The sequence below is a fragment of the Aptenodytes patagonicus genome, chromosome 3 (assembly GCF_965638725.1).
Source record: "Aptenodytes patagonicus chromosome 3, bAptPat1.pri.cur, whole genome shotgun sequence".
NCBI classification, from domain to species: domain Eukaryota; kingdom Metazoa; phylum Chordata; class Aves; order Sphenisciformes; family Spheniscidae; genus Aptenodytes; species Aptenodytes patagonicus.
In genome coordinates, this window is record NC_134951.1 from 99,356,629 (window position 1) to 99,372,598 (window position 15,970).

The 15,970-nt window shown below is 46.5% G+C and overlaps 1 protein-coding gene across 2 annotated transcripts in view; it reads right to left on the minus strand.

Annotated features, from left to right (window-relative positions):
• The window catches only part of LOC143158442 (uncharacterized), a 59,652-nt gene that overhangs the window by 25,397 nt on the left and 18,285 nt on the right, over window positions 1–15,970 (minus strand). For both annotated transcript variants that reach the window (XM_076334392.1, XM_076334391.1), the window contains exons 2-3: window positions 15,810–15,885; window positions 14,038–14,528 (exon numbers count right to left, since the gene is read on the minus strand). In XM_076334392.1, coding sequence (XP_076190507.1) covers window positions 14,038–14,528; window positions 15,810–15,885 — 567 coding nt within the window. The remainder of the gene's footprint in view (window positions 1–14,037; window positions 14,529–15,809; window positions 15,886–15,970) is intronic.

The window sequence follows — 15,970 nt, forward strand, 5'->3', positions numbered from 1 at the left end:
TGCTAACCTGAATGCTTTAGATGGTGATATCAAGTGTTTAAGGTTAAAGGTATAAGTTCGTGGCCCTGAATGCCTGTCTGTCAGCCCAAAAACCTGCCCTAGAGGGTGTAAGTTAGCACAAGAGACTTTTCAGGAGGTATAAAAACAACACTGTATCTATCTCTAATCCACCACAGAAAATGTCCAATGGAGATCAATGGGTTTGTCTGGGGAGAACCCAGAACATGCAGCTTTCCAGCAGATTCTTAGCCAGAGGGTTGTTCTTAGTGGAGCGTCTCAAAAATAGGGCAACATGGGGTATACTCATGGCACTAAATCAGGAAAGGATTTTTCAGTGGCCATGAAGGCAGGCATGCCCTGTTCTTCACAATGGAAACCTCAAAAGGTGACTCTGAATCGCCTCCCACCCTCTCTCCAGCTGAATGCAAAGGATATTACCCCATGGGAACCCTTGCCTTGGGTTCAGCTGGTACTGATGGGAGCACTCACAAAGGCAACTTTAAGCAGAACACACACAAGGTCATGTCTTCAGACAAGAACTTGCATTTGTGGACAGTGGAGAAACTTTGAAAAAGCCAAATGCAGACTGACTGCATAAACAGCTCTGTGAAGCCAAAAAAAAGCCTGTCTCAAACAAACAAGCAAACATCCTGAGCCATGGGGCTTGCTCGGGCTCCACAGAGTCTGAATGCAGGGCACAGAGTCCCACTCCTTCTCCTCCCAAGACACACACACGTGTACATGTCATGTCTGCACAGCCCTGCAGCATATTTCAGCATCTTCTCCTTTCACATGACTATGCCTATTTGTGAGATCCCATTTGTTTGCATGAGCACATGAAAATAATTTTACATAAACAAGTACTACATTAGAAATTACAGGCCAGAAGATGATTAACAAACCAGAGAGACCATTTTTTGTCTTCAAATAGACATCCGTGAAGTGGGAATAGTAGAACACTAATAACCACAGAGAGAAATGATGATGTAACCCAACTGTTCCCACATTCCCCACCCTACCACCTACTTGTCCCCCTACTCCCCCACCCTCTCTGAACCTCACATACATGTTAGTGACAAGGGAACATGCTGAAGTGGCTGGCTAGCTAATAGGATAAAGGCCTCTTATTCCAGGGAGCTAAATCATTTATGCAGCATGTAACTAACCACTGCGCTCAGAGAACATTCTCCCATGCCCACATGCAGCAGTGCCTGCCCACACCTGCCTTGCAGCACCACGCTACACAGTACACAGGGCCTGGGGTAATGTTTGTGGGTTGAAGCTCAGAGATTGCGATGGGGTTTGACCTACTAACTTTGAAAGGGCTGGCCTAGGCCTGTACCCATGTGAACAGCTTGCAAGGATTTCAGAGAAGCCAGTATCCCCCACCTGGTGCTTTGTCCTTCCTCTTAAGTAAGTACATGGTTCCCTTCAGCGCTGGTGATCAGCACTCAGGGATTCTGATACCCTGTTGCATCCCCTTTGTTCACATCCTCATGGCTGCACATGGCTCAAGATGGCACAGAAGCTGATCCAGGGAAGCCTCCCCGATGCAAGAAGGAATACAACCAATTCAGCAAACAGTGCTTTACCCCGGACACTTCAATGCGCTGAGCTTCAGCATCTCCACTTGTCCATGGGTGCCAGCACAGGATACACATTACTCCTGCCAACTTTTTGAACCTCCCCTATGCAAGAGCAGTGATGTGCCAGCTCAGAGCCAGAAGCAGGCCACTACCTTTCTAAACAGGTGTTAGCAGAGCACAGCAACCCTTAGAGCTGTACCCAAAGAACTAGCTGGAGAACTGCTGACCTCATGTATACCACTCCATTGTCTGCATCAAGGTCTACTTTCCAAATAGTTGGAAATAAACCTTCAACTCAATAGCCTGTAAGATCCATATCAGAGCCTGTATAACACATGCCAGTGCTCATAATACACACATTGATTTTAACACACAAATCATTTCGGCGTTTCCTTTTTCCAGTTCAGGATTTTGGCCCATCTCATGCTTATGAAATGGTCATGTCCTAGGACCAAGAGGGCTCATTCACCCACCACACTGGAGAAGGGCAAAAGTTCAGATTATCTCATTAAAAGAAGAAAGAACAGAGTACAAAGGCAGACCTGAATGTCTCAAGGCCAAGTTCATTAAGATCCTCTGTGCAGAGAAAGGTTGATAATAAAAGCAAAAATTTATACCACATTTATCTGAATAGTTTTGAGGGTGTTTGAGTGATTTGGATGGTTGCATCTGGAAAGCAAATGAACCAGTGTCTGAACTCAGTACAGTTTTATACAGCGGACCAAGCAACATAGGCAAGTCTCACAGTTGCAGCAGTAGTTACTGCTGCTTTCTACTTCTAACCCTACCGGTAGCCACATCGTGAGATAGCAATCTGATTTTTTTTCAGCTTCTTGTGGTTTACCGTTTCACTCATCTCTAGGGTCTTTCCATAGGCTGGTTTAGCATAACTGCCCATAGTAAAAAAGTCTGCAAAATGCAGGCAGGAAGAACTAGCACATCAAAAATGCCTTTCACACTTCTTGTAGCAGTCAGACTTGGAAAGAACATCAGGTATATGAAAGAAAACACACAAGAATACTAAAAAGATGTTGTACTAGAAGTCTCTCTGCTCAAAAAACATTTTCCAAGAGCACCACTTCCACTGCTCATAATTACACTCATTCCTCTAACAACACTTAGAAACTAACAGAGATGGACATGTTATTCAGAGGATGACAGTAAATTATATCAAGTTGAAAACAAGTTAAGAGCTTGATTTAATAGCACATCAAATTCACAACTACAATGAAAATACATGTATCATGAACTCACTGTGCTATTTCAATCAGAGCTCTGAACAAAGCACCACAGCTTAGGTTTCAAGACTTACATTAAGGTATGCTCAATATACAGTCTTATCATCTAGCCAGGTACACCACGTTCTTATGTGAGGCTTGTCTGTCTTTCCTGCACATACAGAAAACAATAGTGGTGACAGACTTTCCTGAACAAATGCAGGGCATTCCCTGACCTACAGTGGTTTCCCCAGCTGCAAACCACATCACCTGTAACGTAACAAGTAACAGGTTTACAGCAATAAGAAAACCAGACATCTGAGTGGCTCCATTTTAAGGATATTTCTACCTATACTAGGAACTGCACAGATCCACTAGCTTTGCAATTTGGAAAATGATTTGTTAAACTGTTCCTTGTTTCTTAAGTAATGCCCATATACTGTCACACCAGAGCCTATAGGAGTGTCTGGTGAGCCTCTGAAGCAATATGCAAGATAAGGAGTTCCTAAAGTCTCCACAGGTAGGCGAAATACTTATCTATGCTGTCAAAAATGAGCATGCTTACAATAAGATTGCAAAGTAACTTGCAAAGTAGTTCAGGGTTTCATCTTTTGTATAACTGCTCAACCTATTTTTTCCATAATCAAATGCATGGAGGTGAAATTACAGCTTGCAAGGATATGCCAGGATTTTAAAACACAAGCACATTTTTAGAATTAAAACTATAGTTTGCCATAGCATAGACATGACCACAGACTTCACATTTACACTCTAGAGGATCCTCAGTTTTGCAAATTCATTCCTATGGAAATTGCTTTGCATGAGCAAGCAAAGGCCAACAGGAGATTGAAAAGATCATTTTCAATGAGGAAAACCAGCAAACTTAATAGGGTTTATCTTAAATATCTTCATTTGTGCTTTTTTTAATTTACTTGTGTCCCCTAGGATACCTATGCTTTTGAAACCCGGAATTTAGAAAAAATGTAATTATATGTTTTTGGCTTGGAGAGAGAGGGTTCATCTGTGACTTACCTGTCATCATCTCCTCAAAACCAATTGCAGCTCAACAAGAAGCATGTTATCTGGGATCACTGCTCTGGAGAAGGGCAGAGAGTTTTAGAAGTGAATCTGCTCTGGTTTAACTCATCTACATGAGAAGTAGATGCCTCTATTGAGTGCCTCCTCCTGTGAGATGGGCTGTGGACCAATGCCCAAAACTCCCATTGACATCAACAGGCTGAAAGAAAGCACGAGCAGAGTGCAGCAGTGCGGTTCTCATGTAAGCCAACAATGGAGAGGCTATTCAGAGCTAAGGCAGAAAATCAGAGCTAAACCCCAGCCCACGCCAAGGACAGCTGTGTTGTTGACAGCCAGGCTGGCTATTCTACCATGCCAAAGCTTGTCTCAAAAAACAGTATTTCCTAGAGTGTTTACTCTAGTCACGGGCTTGGCCTTAAAAGCTCAGCCAGCTTCTGCCCGTTGAACAGCGATGGTTGCTGCGTTTTCAAGTCTCAGACACGCTCTAGGACAAGCTGCTTGTTTTCAGTCTGCTGTGGCAAAACTGGAGCACAAAAGCCCAGCGTTAATAGTTAATCTGCACCATCACATGACCACCCTGTTTCTACTGTTTCCAAACCTGCACTACCACCTCCCTCCTTCCTTCTCACTCACAGGCACTGCCCCACAGGGAGGCTGCAGGGTCCAAAGCACACCTGTGTCACCTCTCAAACACCAGTGCCAAGCCATGCTGGACAAGGAAAATGTCCTACATCAGAGATATGGGGCTATGCAGTACCAGCAGAAAGTAAAGGGAAAAACAAGCTCTTGCTTTCCATTCGTTGCTACCATCGCTTCTGTGTAGTGCTTTGAACAAGTCTCTTACCATCTAACTTTTAAGCAGTAGTAGCCCCTACTACCTTGTGGGTGCTGATTTTTAAGAGACTGGTCACTTGTGTAAGTGCTTAAGCTGGGAATTCAACGCTTAGTGGTGGTGGTAGGGTAGGAAAAAGTCTAACCTATCTCTTCTGCTCATTTCAGTTTCTTCATCTATATAATAAAGTCAGAAAAGCAAGCAGAAAACTGCCACCACCATCACACGCTCTCCGGACTACATGAGGAATAACCAGCTTGGTACCAAATAGCCATTTACCCTTTCCAGTCTCCTCAAGCTTACCTCACTGATCCTCCAAAGAAGTAAACTGTAAGGCTTTCTCCTTTTCAGGGGTTGCTACCATAAGCAAAAGATGTAACTTACCATGCCTGAAGAGAGATCCATTCACCTGCAGACAAATACAACAGGGGCAATGACAGCATATGGTGAAGCCACCTGCAAACTCCTTTTCTCCCCAGGCAATGATGAGATATAAATATCATAATGAGCCCGTGCTGAGGAAGGAGTGGGAAGGGAGAGGTATCTGGCCAACTCAATGGCTACACTAGGACTGAACCCAGGCAGCCCTTCTAGTCCAGGCACACCAAGGCTGGGGGGCAGTGAGGACAATCCAGCCCTGTTCCAGAGGAGAGCACTGTAGAGAAGGTCCTGACCTTCACTTCCAAGCAACATCTACCAACTGGTCTTGCTGGAAAGTATAAACAGGTTGCAGCAAAACTTCTTAATCTGCCAGGCCCTCAAGGCCACTTGGGCTGAATTCAGAGAGTGGGAAAGAGAATGTGCCAGCATTATCCTTCTGCACCGTACTGTGTCAAAACAAGAAACAAAACATCCTTTGGCAAGCCTTCTTCAAAAAGGACCCACAACAGCCAACACACAAGAGACAGAACAGGGATATGCTGCAGGATGGTCACCCTTGGGTATCCAACCCAGCGCCCACTCTGTGACTGCCATTCACCCCACTTCAAATCACATTTTAACCAGTTGTGTTGTTGCTGCAGTTAGGATCTCTAGATTTTGCTGAGTGATGGGTTTTGTGGCCTGCTGGCAGCCCACCATAAACCACTGCCAGTAGCTATGGGAGACTGGGCTTTTCCTTCCATTAGTTCAGTAAGAATTAATCTCTGTGGTGCTTTGAGAGAAAAATGCTAAAGAGGTCAAGACCTCAACCTTGTCCATTCACATGCAGAGGTTCTGGCAGCCACTTCCAGTTGGGAACACCTCCCCCCCCCCCTTCAAAATTTGCTCCCTCCAGGCCTACCTACCCCTCGGAGTCACACCAAGAGTTCAAGCCTCACACAGTATCACCAGAATCACTCAGGACTTCTCCCTAAGTCACATCCCAAGGACACATGCCAGTGGTGCCCATATGCCCATTTGATCTCCTCTCTCTGGTCTGCAGCCAAAGAATCAGCTTTAGTCTAATACCTTCTTACCAGGCTTTAGAGAAAAAAGACAGACAGCAGGGTTGGGAAGGTAGCCAGCAAGGCTGCCAATCTAAATGATAAACCATTGGCTTTAACCTCAGGCTCATAATTTACTGCCACTGGTGCCAGGTGCTATTATTGTCCCTTTGGGAATCTTAATACAACAAAATTACTCTCTCTAGCTCTGTCTCCATCCATTCTTACCCTCCTCTTCCCCTTCCTATCCCACAGATCTCTCCTGCCTTCAACACATACACTCCCAAACTTCAGCCACATCTAATTTCCTTCCCTCACCTTCCTTTTCCTCAACCAAGCGCTCTTCTGGTGCACTTCAAATCACCCTGACCAACCTAATCCCCACTCTCTTCCATGATCCAAAGCAGAGGTTTCAGATGTTTCAGCAGATGTTCTAGCTACTGGCTCATGCTTGGAGACAGCCCAGATGATACTTAGGCCCCATGGTAGTCCAAATAGCTATACTGACCAACATGCAAGCTCCCAGGAAGAGAAGGCAAAAGGTACATGGCCAGGTACCCAGGGAAAAAGAAATAAATATTTCCAGACAGAGACACTCATACAGTGGCTCACTCGTCCATCTCCCCCTTGAACTGTTGCCCTTTTACATGCGTTACAAAGCCTGATAAAAAATGCACTCGGGTAAAACAAGGAAGGAAGAGATTAAGGGAGAAGAACAGAAGTGTTTGGCCCTAGAAATGGACAAGCCAACACACTCTGTGCCAGGGCTGACACAATGGTGTAAGAGGTCCAAGGAGAGATGTGTGATCAGAATGAAAGTCTGCTAGCAGCACACCTGAAAGGCAAACATAGTATCAACAGATGTCATGGTGCAGGACAGAAGTGCCACACAGAATCGGAGCGAACTTGCACAGAAATTAATTCTGTATTTCAACAATGTACAGAGAACATAGAACCTCACAGAGAAGCTGTTGATGTACAGGCTGGATGAGCAGACAGCGAGGTAAACTGAAAACTGGGTGAACGGCTGACCTCAGAAGGTTGTGATCAATGGCACAAAGTCTAGTTGGAGGCCAGTAATTAGTGATGTACCCCAGGGGTCAGTACTGGATCCAGTCCTGTTCAACGTCTTTATTAATGACCTGCATGATGGGGCAAAGCATACCCTCAGCAAGTTTGCTGATGACACAAATCTGGGAGGAGTGGCTGATACACCAGAGGGTTGTGCTGCCATCCAGAGAGACCTCGACAGGCTGGAGAAATGGGCTGACAGGAACCTCATGAAGTTCAACAAGGGAAAGTGCAAAGTCCTGCACCTGGGGAGGAACGACCCCAAGCACAAATACACACTGGGGGCCACCCAGCTGGAAAGCAGCTTTGCAGAAAAGGATCTGGGGGTCCTGGTGGACACCAGATTGAACATAAGCCAGCAATGTGTCTTTGCTGTGAAGGTGAATGGTATAGTTGGCTGCATTAGGAGGAATGTTGCCAGCTGGTCAAGGGAGGTGATCCTTCCCCTCTACTCTGCACTGGTGAGGCCACACCTGGAGTACTGTGTCCAGTTCTGGGGTCCCCAGTACATGGAGCTACTAGAGTGTCCAACAGAGGGCCACAAAGATGATTAAGGGACTGGAGCATCTCTCCTATGAGGAGAGCGAGCGAGCTGGGACTGTTCAGCCTGGAGAAGAGAAGGCTCAGGGGGATCTTATAATTGTGTACAAATACCTGAAGGGAGGATGGAGCCAGGTGCTTTTCAGCGGTGCCCAGTGCCAGGACCAGAGGCAATGGGCACAAACTGAAACACAGGAGGAGGTTCCCTCTGAACATCAGAAAACACTTTTATTGTGAGGGTGGCTGAGCACTGGCACAAGTTGCCCAGGGAGGTTGCAGGGTCTCCATCCTTAGAGATGTTGAAAAGCCATCTGGACAGGGTCCTAGGCAACTGGCTCTAGGTGACCCTGCTTGAGCAGGGGAGTTGGACAAGATGATCAATGACCTCAAGTTGCGCCAGGGGAGGTTTAGATTGGATGTGAGGAAAAATTTCTTTACTGAAAGAGTGGTTAAATGTTGGAACAGGCTGCCCAGGGAAGTGGCTGAGTCCCCATCCCTGGACATATTTAAAAGATGTGTAGATGAGGCACTTAGGGACATGGTTTAGTGGGCATGGTGGTGTTGGGTTGACGGTTGGACTCGATGATCTTAGAGGTCTCTTCCAACCTTAATGATTCTATGATTCTGTGATCTCCAGAGGTCCCTTCCAACCTCAACCATTCTGTGAGAGTGCTCTAACCTGTCATGCTGAAAGCTTAGAAATAGGACTAGATTATCCTACCTGCCTTGCCCTTGGCATTTACAAGCTGGCACCATGGCAGCAGGTGAGCCTTACCGTCAGTGAAGTGACGACATAGTCAACTCACTTGCCTCCTTCAGTAAAGAAGAGGAAATCATTACCCTTTCTAGGAAGCAGCTAGGCCAAGGTCTACATGGGTTACTGCTCTCTTATGCTCCGATTCATCCAGCCCTAGCAGCATGCAGGTACTGCCATTACAGCATGTTTTTGTATGGATTAGATAACCATCCAGGGAACACTTAGGGGACACAGAGAAAGAGACAGATATCTGCTGCCTGGCAGAGTCATAATCGCCTCCTTGGGGCAGGGTGGGGTTCCTCACGCCTTCCCTCACTATTCAGTCTCTCTCTCTACCTCCCAGACCTGTGTGTTCCCAGAAAACACCCCTCCTTCCCACCCTCCCTCTCTCTGCCACTGTCAGACTACAAATGCCTTAATCAGCAAGCCAGACATCAGCTGGGTGGCACTGAGCCAAAGAGTCTTTGTAACAGACATCAAACCAGAAGAGAACATCTCCTCAGCTCCTCCAAAGACACAAAGAATGAGACACCTCTACCATGCCCCATCACCCACTCATGTGGTACATCTCTATAGTCCCAGAGCCTCCTGCCACAGAACTTCATCCTTGCAGGCAAGTAGACCAGACAATCTAATCAATCTTTTTCAGCCCCAAACTTTCCCATGCCAGAATTGCCTCGCAGCAGCCAGGCATAGCATTTGTTTTGCTGGCTACTTCAGTGCCAAATGCTGGCAGGGGTGAGACAGGCAGGGGCTTCTGTCTGGAGGAACGGCTGTTGTAGAATATTTCTGGGGGTGAAAAATAAAAGCAAAATTGCAGGAGGTTACTAGAAGCAGGATTTCTCATTCTGTAATGGCGCAATTGGTTTCTGCAACAGTTTCCTTAGTATATTGCTTCAACAAGCACTCTACTGCACCAGGGGACAAAGAATTGCTATGGCCCAACTTTTCACACCTGGGAGAGACAAGTTTGGCACTGGGCCCCTTAGGAAATGTTGTAAGCTGTTACGCTCAGCACAGGCCCCTGAACTCCGCTCAGCCACTCTGGAGAGCAAGGCCCAGGGCAGAGACAGTGATGAAACTACCACCAGCACCAGCAGTGGATTTTCCAGCACCCCGTCAGCACAGAGGCAAGCTCAGACAGGCAGATGATAATTTTCAGGAACTGACAGGGCCTGGATTCAAATGGGAGGCCAAGAGGTGAAAACGACTCGCGAGCTCGCACATTCCCTATCTGGAAGCTATTTGTCAAGTCCTGGAGAGACAGGCAAGGGCAAAGCCCAGCTGTGCTAAGGATATGGAAATCTCTCACCCTGGAGCCATTAGCAGCCCAAAGCCCAGACCCCAGCATACCAGGGGTCACACACTGGTCCTTGGTCATGTGTGGTAAGTGCTGTCCTCCAGCCTCTGTGCAACCAGTATCAGCGCAAAGAAAGCTTTCAGTGCCAATCGCCCTACGAGGCCCAGTCCAACCAAAATGCCAGCATTCAAATATTCAGCAGAATGACTAGCATCTAAATGCTCATACAGGATGTGCTTCTCTTCTGTGCTGGCCTTTTTCATCCTAGGATTTCAAAGCATTTTAAATAATGCATTAAGCTTCCATAAGACAATGGAAGCTTGATATTATCTACTCATACATGCAGGCAAACCATGGCAGAAGGGTTTCACAACTTGCTCAGAACTACCTAGTGACTTCGTAGCATAACAGGAAATATACCCATGTACCCAAACTCTCTGCCCTTGTACTTTAAAGCAATGCTTTCCTTACCAGCCACCTACCCACACATAAATGAGAGCAATTTGGATTTCTCATCCTGCCTACCCAAAGCTGCTCTCCTCCAAGACAGATCTCTTATGATCTCTCTCCCTGCAAATGCTGCACTCCGACTTCTCATGCTGCTGAAAGGAGATTTCAAAGGAGCTCCAGCCAGTCCCACTAAACTGTACAGGAGGACGGAGCCTTTACTTCCTCTCGATCTGTTTACACAACATGCCGAGACCAATTATTATCCCCTGGGAATGAGCTCAGCAGCTCCAAGAAGTCTTTATGACACCCTGGACTTCCTTACATCTCAGCCAACCCTTGTGTCCCCTGGTGCCTTCACCTCAAGCCATTAAAGGATGTCCCTGCTCTCCTTGACCTCGTGCTCTCAGCATTGCCAAAGAAGTCAGATCTGCTGAGGTTAGCAGGGTGGCAGCAGCCCCAGTCTTTCTAGTACATGTACGGCCTTCAATAAATAGCAAGTGGCTGGCAGCAGGGCCTGTGTGTAATGAGGTTGCTGTCCCAGGACCATGATCAAGGGGTGGCTGGGAGAGGGCATTCACTGCTGCAACGCAGGTGTCTGCATGAGCCAGCGTATTTCTGCCCAATTAGGGGAAGGAAAAGAAGAAGTCTGAGCTAATTTTCTAGTCCTTTAGAGGAGTGAAGAAAAGCGCGTATTGAATTCCCCTCGCTCAGCCTCAATAGGGAAGAGGCTGGATGGCCAGCTGAACATCCACCCAGGGTGGGAAATACACCCACCAACTGTCCAAACTCATGGCTGGGGCACAAAAGGGCAGAATCACGCTGCCCCGTGAAGCCAGAAAGGCATGGCCTGGCACCTAACCAGGATGGGACTTTTTAAACCTGCTCCTGTGCAGCCTTTCCTGCTGAGGGAGGCTGAACTGAAAGGCCCAGATGATGGAGGTTTATCCATCAGGCCACGGAGGTAGAAGCACGGCAATTCCCTAACCCCTTAAAAGCACCCAGATTGCCCCCAACCCACTTGTCTCTCCCAAATTTGCTCCCCTTCCTTACCAAAAGGCACCAAATCACTGGAACACAGCAAGACATTTGGACACTACGTGCCACTGATCCATGGCCTTCCTGGAAAAGCTGCCTTGTCTGTTCAACCTTAAGAATAGCTTAAGTATGCCCACACAGAGCCACGCCACACCACAACTCTCTGGGCCAATTTTCCATCACCGTCCAATATAAACTGGATTTGATGCAAAGACAAAGCACTCGGCACCTCTTCAACCACCCCTGAGTAACCCATACCACATCACGCACCCAAAAGTATCTTGTCTCGGAACACATTTGCTTCTGGCACAAATTAATCTTGCCTGATACTCTGTCATCGGTCAGCTTCACAGAGACACAGGAATGGAAGTAAGGCTCAGGGACAAGAGTGAAAACCACATCTGCTGGTCAAAAAAGTTTCCATCTGATTGAGCTTTTCAGCTGTATTCTCATGGGCAAGAACATGATAGTAAGGATAAGAATCACAATGCAAGAATAACTTGATGTTCAGAGCCCAGATGAAGCCTTAGAGTAGCCAGTTTAATATCATCCCTCATTTGCATTGTTTACCTGACTAAAAGCCACATGATGCCAAGTGCTGCCCAGACAGTTAATAAGAGGCATTTTTGTTGGATAATGAGAACAGACCAAGAAAGAAATGCCCTGGTCCCATGTTACAGGTGGGGAATGGAAGTATTGAACGAGACTTGCCTAGCTTTATACAAGGATTTTGTGACAGAACTCAAAACAAAACCCAGATTTCAGATCACTGTTGTCAGAAATGAGATCACTGATTTTAGCTAAGCTGATGGGAATCCAAGTGTCAGTAAAGACTGAATCTACAACACTGTTACTGTTCTGTTGTACAGAAACAAGTACAGGTAGCAAGCAAAGCCACGCAGTGAACAAGACTTCCTAGATCAAGCAAGAAGTCATCATAAAGCTTCAAGATGTTACTGGTTGAAAATTAACCAATTAAAACTATAAAAATAATACAAATGACCAAACACTGTTACAATATTCAGGCTGCATCTCACTCTGCATGTTTCCCCCTCCATGCCCCCCCCCCCCCCCCAAAGTACATTTTTAAAATTAAAACCACTAGCAGAATATCCTTTCTTTATAGCAGGGATTCCACAACCTAGAAGTGTTAATGACATCTACAGTAAAAATGTTACTTAAAAAACACACCTCCACTCCAGATTTCAACTTTTTTGCAAAAATCATCGCCACAATTAATCCAGAAGTGCAGAGAGCAGACAGACCAGGAAGCAAGTCATTCTCACAAGGTTTCCCAGAAAAACCACAGTAGTTTGGAAAGCTTATTTAAATTAGCCTCTTTCACCAACACACTCCCAAACATACTGCTGAAGGGAACTTAAGGCAGAGCAGGTAGATGCTATGCCTGGGATCCAAATCAGAGAAAGCACCTGGGCCGAAAGGAAGATTTCTCCATTTACTCATACGGACTCTGAAAAAAAGGCGGCACAGCACAGGCTTACCAGCTTTTTTCTCCTCTCATTAGGATGTGAGACTAATTAAAGTCTGCCAGTACCAGCAGATTTGGGTGATGTGAAATGCAAGACTAGGCCTTTTGAATGTTCTGTGAGCAGAAACATGGTGAGAAGGGTGATGAGGGGGTGAGGAAAACTGTACTGAAACCACAAGTCTCTGCATTATGTATTCACAGGATGTATCCTGCCAGCAGGACTGAGAACAAGCAGGGATGTAATGGGGAAATGGAGGGGTCTCACTTTTACAGATCTTGGAAAATAAATACACAGTCCTTTCTTTTAGTGGGTCCATCTTGTAGGCTTAAAGGGGGTGTCGTTAGTGAGGTTAAAACTAGTATATCCAACCAACCAGAGGCACTGAAATTCCTCCCTAATGAGAGGAAATTCAGAACTGAAAATAACTGTCTTTAACTTACTGCAGTTTACCAGGGTCAGCAGATGTCTGCAGATACACTTTCAAACTGACACTACACCAGTGCAAGAAGAAAAACAAATAATGAAGAGCGAGCTGAAATACTAACTCTACAGCAACGCCTTCTGAAAGAGAGGCACCAGATGGGCATTGCACAGGGCAGCCCACCCCACCAGTACCAGGCATGCCCCATTTTCCAGCCTCTGCAGAGATGAGGCAAACTCTTAGCATTTATGCACTTCGATCCCAGGGCCCTCCAGAAGTCCTGTAAAATCAAGAGTAACTGCATCTAGAGCAAACAGTTTATATTTGTGAAGCGTTAAGAAGGTAAAACACACTGTTTTACATTGCTGTAAAACTCTAGGAGGCATAAAGAGACCTGGGCCCAAGGAGGTCAACAAGTGTGGAAATACCCATCATCATAAGTCTACAACCACTTTGATCACAAAGATATTTCTTTATACACCCCTAAGCAATTAATTTATTTTGAAGTAAATGGTATGGGTCAGCTCATGGCAGCAGAGGTAACTTGACAAAGTGAACTCCAGTGATTTTGTTCCTGTGTCATGCAATGAACCAGACAGTATAAGTGCTGCCTTTCTAACGGGGGTAACAAAAAGAACAGCCCAACTGTAGCAAAAGCCACTCAAGTAGCAGCAGCTTTACCTCTCAAGAGAGGCATCTACACTTAGGCCTAGTTTATCCTAGACAGACAGCAGAAGTACCAGTTATGCCTCTGAAGACGTGATCACAAGAAACAACCCTATGAATTTACTGAACCCTGCCTCAATAACCCTTTTCCCTTTGCTTACAACACCTTCTCTCAAGTGACGCCACCTTCCTCATGAAGTTCTGCCTTACCTGCTGCATTTTTTCCAGGTCAAGGCTGGGCCTGCTGACCTTATCCCCGTATCCTTGTCGATGTCTCTTACAAGGCATGACTTGCTCAAGGCCTGCCCCGACGCTTGTGAAGATTAAAGGTCTGGAGGCTGGGCTCCGCCCCAGGGGCTGGAGTCTCTTGGGAGGGGAGGCACTGAACAGCACAGGGCTTGGGCTGGCGTGCAAGCCATCGGCCTGCTCTGCCACGGGCCGGAAGGACATAGCGCACAAATTCTTTACTTCTTCGTCACTGGAGGAGGTGTTGTTGCTGTCACTGCAGCAGGCAAGCCTGCTGACCTGGGACCACTTTCGCTTCTCAGCGGCAAACTCTCGGTTGATGCGCTCCAGCTCCTCTTCCGAGCTGTGGCGGTCAAGGCTGGCATGGAAGAGGGCCCGAACCTTGCAGCATTGGTTCTCCTGGTTCTGGAGCTGGTTGGTGGCCAGAGGGGTCAAAGTACAATTCCGTCTTCTCTCTGGTGGGAGGAGGAGATAGAGGAGTAGCAGAGCAGATCTGCGTCCCACACCCTAATAAACTGGGCCTGCTTTCTGCTGACCTGTTTTTTTTACCTCTTCTCAAGTGAATTTCTGAGCTGTTTTCTGCCTTTTTTCCCCCCAGAAGAAACACCCCCCCTGGCTGAATGCTTCCCTTGGGAAGTTTCCAGAACTTTGTTTAGACCAGGCTGCTAGACATCCCCTTGCAAACTGTCACCTGGAAGTCTAGTTGCAGAGCAAGAACACGGACCTGCTGCCCACCTCATCCCCAGAAGGTAGAGAAGACATGATCTTGCAAATGTCTTGTTAGGCACTTAACTCTAGCCAGAAACATTAAATTCTAGTGACCAGTTCTCAGGGCAGAGGAGATAAGTTAGTTACATTATTCTAAGCAGCACGTCTGTGGCTCAAATAAGAGATCTGGTTTCTGGAGGTAAAGGTCCTCTTTCTATTATAAGGCTTGCCATAGAAGAGAGCCTGCCTTCAGCCATAAGCTGGGAATGCTTTACCTGTTCTGCTGAGCTCTTTCCATGTTAAGGATGTGGAGCAGGGATTTGAATTTCAACAGGACATGTCCTGTGGGTCAGGAATTTAACTTCTGCCTTTGCATAAGAATCCACTTGAATTTGGCTAAATTATGATAAAACACAGGGCATGCACAAATGGCAGAGATTTAGCGTAGCTGAAGAGATGCATTTACTACAGATTTCACCTACAGCTCTAAGCTGCTTCATACCAGGTCCAAAAACAATAGCAGAGAACCTGTTTCTCCTCTATGAAAGATCCTCAGCTAGATTCAAGAATAGAGCTGCCCAATACCAACAGTACAGGAGGAATGGAGCGAGCTAATCAGACAAGCAAGTCCAGGGGAATGAGAAAATGGAAGGTCAAAACTGGAAATTACAAGGAAGAGGAAACCTAGAACAATGATGATGCAGGTGCACAAGCATGGAATAGAAGATAAATTTTTAGTCCCAGCTCTGCTGCTGGCCCAATTGTAGACCTTCTCCGTCCCATGTCTGCAGCACTGGGGCCTTAACATGTGGTTAATGATGCCTATCTCTGGTAAGAAAAGTGCTACTGCAGCTTCTGATAACACCAGCTTCTCCCTGTGAGGTCCCAAAGGCTTCAAGGTGACTGACTTAATGCCTCTGATTGTGGTACTTTGGGGACAGAGAAGGAGGCACTTCTAAGAGCACAAGTGAAAAACAAAATGGACTTCAGCTGTAGCTTCCCAGGACCCTCCTATCTAGTCCCTTTACCTCTGTCGATCTGAGCAAGTTCCTGGTTCTCTCCCTCAGAGTCGTCGCTGTCCTCATCACTTGGGGGGTAGGAGATCTAGGGGGCAAGGAGAAAGAAAAGGCTTCATCGTGAACACTGAACATTGCCCTGCTGCTGCCCAAGCCACTTCCCCCACCCTCCC